This window comes from Mandrillus leucophaeus, unplaced genomic scaffold (assembly GCF_000951045.1).
Source record: "Mandrillus leucophaeus isolate KB7577 unplaced genomic scaffold, Mleu.le_1.0 Scaffold279, whole genome shotgun sequence".
NCBI lineage: Eukaryota > Metazoa > Chordata > Mammalia > Primates > Cercopithecidae > Mandrillus > Mandrillus leucophaeus.
The window spans coordinates 1,903,797-1,911,103 of NW_012102909.1; the positions used below are offsets into that span (position 1 = coordinate 1,903,797).

At 39.0% G+C, this 7,307-nt stretch overlaps 1 protein-coding gene across 6 annotated transcripts in view; it reads right to left on the minus strand.

The window, feature by feature from the left end:
• The window catches only part of NFU1 (NFU1 iron-sulfur cluster scaffold), a 52,426-nt gene that overhangs the window by 30,559 nt on the left and 14,560 nt on the right, over positions 1-7,307 (minus strand). For 5 of the 6 annotated variants that reach the window (XM_011985009.1, XM_011985006.1, XM_011985010.1 and 2 more), the window contains 2 exons: positions 5,471-5,537; positions 1,171-1,285 (listed from right to left, as the gene is read on the minus strand). In XM_011985009.1, coding sequence (XP_011840399.1) covers positions 1,171-1,231 — 61 coding nt within the window. In that variant the 5' untranslated portion in view covers positions 1,232-1,285; positions 5,471-5,537. Of the gene's footprint in view, positions 1-1,170; positions 1,286-2,015; positions 2,055-5,470; positions 5,538-7,307 lie in introns of those variants that run through there. The other variant, XM_011985011.1, reaches the window with a different exon arrangement.

A 7,307-nucleotide genomic window follows, 5' to 3' on the forward strand; every position in this document is an offset into this window, starting at 1 on the left:
GCACTCCAGCCTGGGCAACAGAGCAAGACTCCATCTCCAAAAATAAATAAAAATAAATAAACAAACAAACAAATAAAGAAGCTCTCCACATATTCACAAACAGACTTCCATAAGGATGCCCACTATAGCAATGTTTTCAATAACAAATTAGTACAAAACTTTACTTCAACATAAAGGAACAAATTAACTATACCTTATTCCTATAATGAAATACTATCCAGCACGTATGATGAGTAAACTAGAACTATATTTTTTGAAATGGATATATTTCAAAAATATCATACTTAGTAAAAAAGGCAATTAGAAAGTATAACGCAAGATATTTAAGGTTGGGCACAGTGGTTCATGCCTATAATCCCAGCATTTTGAGAGGCTGAGTCCAGCAGAACACCTAAGGTCAGGAGTTCAAGACCAGCCTGACAAACATGATGAAACTACCTCTACTAAAAATACAAAAATTAGCTGGATGTGGTGGTGCATACCTGTAATCCCAGCTACTTGGGAGACTGAGGCATGAGAAACACTTGAACCTGGGAGGTGGAGGTTGCAGTGAGCAGAGATCGCGTCACTGCACTCCAACCTGGGTGACAGAGTAAGAGTCTGTCCCTTAAAAAAAAAAAAACCAGATATTTAAAACTTAAGAACAAAAACTAATACTATATATTCCCTGCAGAGACTTACATGTATAGTATAAAACAAACCAAGTTTCACATATCTCTGAAACTAGAAAGGGAAAAGGGATGGGGGTATAGTGGTTTTAGCTGTTTCTTTTTTTATTTACTTTATGCTCTAGAATCTGACACTGTATGTTTAATATTTTATTTTAAATGAGTCTAAAGCAACTGTGGCAAAAGATAACATTTGTTTTGTTTTTCCCAAAAGCCCATTCTGTAACTTAATTAACATTTGTTAGATATGAGTGGAGGGCAAATTGGTGAGCATGATACTATTTTCTGCATGTTTGAAAATTTTTATAATTGAAAATTTTGGTTTTATATAGTAATGATAATTTATACACAAGTTTTCAAAATGATATATAAATCTGCAGAGCTAAATATATTAAATGATAGAATTCTAAGTTCCTATGACTTCTAAAATCAAGGCAAATGTGAGGAAAATAGAAAAGTCTAAAAAAAGGGCAAATTTTAATTACTCAATACAACATGTTACCTGCTTCTCCTGAAGGTGTTTCCTCAGTAACTAGGGGTAAGCCAGATGCAAAGAAGTCCATGATTGTTGCATAAATATCTGGTTTCAGTAAATTCCAGTCTAAATCTTCATTTTCCTATAAACATTTAAAGGAAAATGCTGTATTTGCAGGCAAGGGCAGAGACCCATACAGAACGCTACCTTATACCTCTTTTTTTTTTTTTTGAGGTGGAGTCTCACTCTGTTGCTCAGACTGGATGGAGTGCAGTGGCATGATCTTGGCTCACTGCAACCTCTGCCTCCTGCGTTCAAGCAGTTCTCCTGCCTCAGCCTCCCAAGTAGCTGGGACTACAGGTGTGTGCCACCACAGCTGGCTAATTTTTTGTAGTTTTAGTAGAGATGAGGTTTCACCATGTTAGCCAGGATGGTCTCGATCTTCTGACCTTGTGATCCGCCTACCCCGGTCTCCCAAAGTGCTGGGATTACAGACGTGAGCCACTGCGCCCAGCCCCCTTATACCTCTTAAGAATCTTGTCCTGGCCAGGTATCGTAGTTCATGTCTAATCCCAACATTTTGGGAAGCTGAGGCAGGAGGACAGCTTGAATTCAGGAGTTCAAGACTAGCCTGGGCAACACAGTGAGACTTCATCTCTTTTCATATTTTTAAAAATAATAAATAAATGGAAAGGAAGAAAGAAAAAAGAGAGAAAAGAAGCAGAAAAAAGGAAAGGAGAAGAAAGGCAAGTAGGCGGGCGAAGGGAAGGGGAAGGGAAAAGGGAAAGGGAAAAGAAAAGAGATAAAAATAAGAAAAGAAAAGAGGAAAGGAAAGGAAAAGAAAAATATCTTTTCCTATATACACACTATACCTATGCAATGGCAACCACTTCTGGAGAATGTATATTAGCTCCACATCTTAAAGGGTCCTGTTTAAATGAATTTCAGAAGATAAAATCTTAAAGATTCCCCCATTCATTAACTAATTCATTCACTTATCAAACTTCCATTGTTTTAATTTGATTTAAATGATTAAAAGACATTTTTTGTGATGTGAAGACAAAATATTAAATGGACTTTGTCTTTAAAAAGGATGATAAAGAGATACCCATTCTCTTAAAAAAATAGGATGTAATTGCTTGACCAAGTATATGTAACAGTCTACAACTATTCAAAAAATTTACTTACATATATTACTTAAAGGGTATGAAAGAAATTCAGCTGGGCGTGGTGGCTCACGCCTGTAATCCCAGCACTTTGGGAGGCTGAGGCAGGTGGATCGCCCGAGGTCAGGAGTTTGAGACCAGCCTGGCCAATATGGCGAAATCCCGTCTCTACTAATAATACAAAAATTAGCCAGGCGTGGTGGCAGAGGCCTGTAATCCCAGCTACTCGGGAGGTTGAGGAAGGAGAATCGCTTGAACCTGGGAGCCGGAGGTTGCAGTGAGCCGAGATTGCGCCACTGCCCTCCAGCCTGGGCGACAGAGTGAGACTCCGTCTCAAAAGAAAAAAGAAACAATATAGAGATAGTACATAAAAGGTGACATAAATGGGGACTGCTAAGGTTATAAAAGTAAAACTAGTGAAATATCTTAGTGATTGGGAATGGAAACTAGTTCTAGGTAATAAATCATTTGGAAAATAAATCAGAGTGTTACCTCAGATCTTCAATAAATAGCAGACTCTACTAAATAGGAAAATATTGGTAATAAAAATTAAAAAAATCCTAAAGTTGTCTGAATGAGAAAAAAAGGCAGCATGTAAGCTGCAAATATACATATATATTTAGAAAAAAAAAACACAAATGATGCATAAAGAAATCTAATTATCAACTGGAAATCAGAAGTAGAAACAGGTGATTGCTGAAGACATTCAGTAAAATGTGATAGTCCATGATGAGAAAGGTTACTGAAAGAAAACAAAACAAATCCAGTATTCCGTCTATTAAATACCAACGTGGGCAGAGGTGGTGGCTCACACCTTTAATCCCAACATTTTGGGAGGCTGAGACAGGAGGATTGCATGTGCCCAGGAGTTCGAGACCAGCCTGGGCAATATAGAAGGACACTGTTTCTACAATTAAAAAAAAAAAAAAGAAAAAAAAATTAGCTGGGCATGGTGGCATGCACCTATAGTCCCAGCTACTCGGGAAGCTGAGCTGGGAGGATTGCTTGAAGCTGGGAGTTAGTGGTTGCAGTGACCCATGATCACACCACTATATTCCAGCCTGGAAAACAAAGCAAGATCCCATCTATATGGATGTGTAGATAGATACACACACACATACATATATAAGTATCAACATATACCCTAACTTGAGATATTATCTATTGGTTACGTCATTTCACTTAAGAAAAAATTGCAGAGCTAGGGCAATTTCAAATAGGGTAACTAAATAATGAAAGTAAGAGAGCTAAAAGATGACTTACTAAATCTAATCAAGAAAAATAGGAAAAGTAAAAAAAAAAAAAAAAAAAAAAAAAAACCCTTTAAGATATAATCACATTTTTACCTATAAAAAATTTTATATAGCATAGGCTATATGTAAAAGAACTAAATAACTTTTAAAACTAAATATATAATTTCCCACTTATGCCGGGCGCAGTGGCTCAAGTCTGTAATCCCAGCACTTCGGGAGGCCGAGACGGGCGGATCACGAGGTCAGGAGATCGAGACCATCCCGGCTAACATGGTGAAACCCCCGTCTCTACTAAAAAATACAAAAAAACTAGCTGGGCGAGGTGGCGGGCGCCTGTAGTCCCAGATACTTGGGAGGCTGAGGCAGGAGAATGGTGTAAACCCAGGAGGCGGAGCTTGCAGTGAGCTGAGATCCGGCCACTGCACTCCAGCCTGGGAGACAGAGCGAGACTCCGTCTCAAAAAATAAAAAATAAATAAAAAATAATTTCCCACTTATAAAATAACTAGTTGTAAGAATTAGATAACATATATAAAGCACTAGTGCCATATCTGACATTGAATATATTAAATAAATGCTTATCCTTTCTTCCCCTTAAAAAATATGGAAGAAAGAAAACTGAAGAATGGGGGACTGGACATGGTGGTATGCACGTATAGTCCCAGCTACCAGGGAGGCTGAGGTGAGAGGATTGCTTAAGCTCAAGAGGCTGAGGCTGCAGTTTGCGTAGATCATGCCACTGCACTCTGACCTGGGTGATGGAGTGAGACTTTGTCTCTAAATAAATAGCTACAAGAGAATACTGGACTAGATGACTAGGTTTAACATGTCACTAACCCAGTACGTCCACTTTTTTTTTTTTTAATTTCTTTTTTGAAACAGAGTCTCACTCTGTCACTCAGGCTGGAGTGCAATGGCCCGATCTCGGCTCACTGCAAACTCGGCCTCCCGGGTTCACACCATTCTCCTACCTCAGCCTCCTGAGTAGCTGGGGCTACACGCACCCGCCACCATGCCCGGCTAATTTTTTTTGTATTTTTAGTATAGAAGGGGTTTCACTGTGTTAGCCAGAATGGTTTTGATCTCCTGACCTCGTGATCCGCCCGCCTCAGCCTCCCAAAGTGCTGGGATTACAGGTATAAGCCACCGCGCCTGGCCCCCAGCATATCCACATTTAAGGACATAAAGAGCTCAGACAAATCCTTTCAAATTGCTTAAGGGGAGTTTAATAAATACTTGCGATTTTCACACAGTATCAGGCAAGTGATTTAAGTTAAGTGGATATATGTCAATCAACAGATTTAAAAGGATACATAGTTCAAATTTAAATAGTTCATGTCCCATTAATCTAGTAGACATAAAAAATGGAACAGGCCTTTCTAGTAGATGCCGCCTTGACTGTTGAAAAACACAGCATATTTTGGCTGGGCGTGGTGGCTCACGCCTGTAATCCCAGCACTTTGGAGGCTGAGGCGGGTGATCACCTGAGGTGAGGAGTTCTAGACCAGCCTGGCCAACACGGTGAAACCCTGTCTCCACCAAAAATACAAAAATTAGCAGGGCATGGTGGCAGGTGCCTGCAATCCCAGCTACTGGGGGTGGCGGGGGCCAAGGCAGGAGAATCACTTGAATCCGGGAGGCAGAGATGGCAGTGAGCCAAGATAGCACCATCGCACTGCAGCCTAGGGGACAAGAGCGAGACTTCGTCTCAAAAAAAAAGAAAGAAAAAGAAAAACATAGCATATTTCGCTTGATTTTTCTGACATTTAGAGGGCTAGAGAGTAAGACCCTGTCTCAAAAAAAATAAAAATTAAAATTAAAGAACAGAAAAATGGAAATGTTGGAGGCATTGGACTCAGAAAAAAATGAAAAGTATTTCGAGTCTTATTTTATATAATCCTATGTTTACCTTTGTGACAGTGATGAAATCTGGTCCAAAGAAGACACTTTTTACTCCTTCAATCCTAAATAACTGCCTGCAAAAAAAGAAAAAATAAGAGATTGATTATGCTTGATTATGGAAAAGTTTAAACATACACAAAAGTAGAGAAAAGCAAAAAACTCTCCACATATCCCTTGCAGCTTTAACAATTATCAACTCATAGCCAATTTTGTTTTATATTCCTACTCTACGATTTAGCAATCCCACACTATTTATCCAAAAGAAATAAAAACACATGCTCCACAAAGACTTGTACATAAATCTTTATAGCAGCTTAAAATAGCCACACATACAGAAAAATATGGAAATGTCCATCACCTGGTGAATGAACAGACCGCTATATCTATACTATCAATCATTCATTCAACAAATATTTGACACCTGCTAAGTGCCAGGCACTGTACAAGCACTAAACAGACTATTTTCTTTTTTTTTTTTTTTCTCTTTTGAGATGGAGTCACCCTCTGTCACCCAGGCTGGAATGCAGTGGTTAAGACTGTGGCTCATTGCAACCTCTGCCTCTCGGGTTCAAGTGATTTTCCTACTCAGTCTCCCAAATAGCTGGGATTACAGGCGCCTGCCACCACACCGGGCTAATTTTTGTATTTTTAGTAGAGACAGAGTTTCACCATATTGGCCAGGCTAGTCTTGAACTCCTGACCCCAGGTGATCTACCCGCCTCGGCCTCCCAAAGTGCTGGGATTACAGGCAGCCTAAACAGACTATTTTCAAAGGACTATCTTGAAAAGAGATTTTGCCAACTGAACATCTGACAGAAATAATCTCTAACTAATCTATAACTGAATTAATTGGGGCTTTTTTACTTTTACATTTTTAATACAAAATATGAACTCATCCTTGATGTAAATGTTTCCGACAATAAAATTTAAATGCCCCTTGACCACCCTTACCAAATTCCGTTATCAGTTTCGTGTGTATTCTTCCAGATCTTTTTGTCAGTGCATTTGTTGTTCTGTGGTTTTTGCTTTCATATACATAATATCATATTGGACTCACTGTTCTGCAAGTTGCTTTTTTCACTTGTATGTCTCATATGTCTTTCTATGACAGTAAATACATCCCTGCACATATCTTGGGCACATGTGCAAGTAACTTCTACGGTAGGGTTTTTAAAACCCAGTAGTGAGTTGTGGAATCATGTATGTAGTGATATGGTTTTATTTAATAAAATAAAACAGAACAAGAGAGAGAGATGAAGAAAGGAAATTTAAGAATCTATTATCTATTGTAAGGGTGAAAAAAGAGTGAAAACTATCCCATCAAACACTTGTATCTCACACATACACACACATAATGTAAAACACTTTTTACTGTGACTTATATCAAAAAAGTACTAAAAACAGCCTGTAATTCTAGTACTTTGGAAGGACAGATCACTTGAGCTCAGGAGTCTGAGACCAGCCTGGGCAACATGATGAGACCTAGTCTCTACAAAAAATACCAAATTTAGCCAGGTAAGGTGGCATGTACCTATAGTCCCAATTACTTAGGAGGCTAAGGCAGGAGAATAGCTTGAACCCAGGAGGTGGAGGTTGCAGTGAGCCAAGATCATGCCATCACACTCCAGCCTGGGCGACAAAAGTGAAACCTTATCTCAGTAAATAAATAAATAAAAAGTAAAAAATAAAATATGAAAAACAAACACTCTAAGGTATATTCTTTTTTTTTTTTTTGAGACAGAGTCTCGCTCTGTCACCCAAGCTAGAGTGCAGTGGCCGGATCTCAGCTCACTGCAAGCTCCGCCTCCCAGGTTCGCGCCATTCTCCTGCCTCAGCCTCCCGAG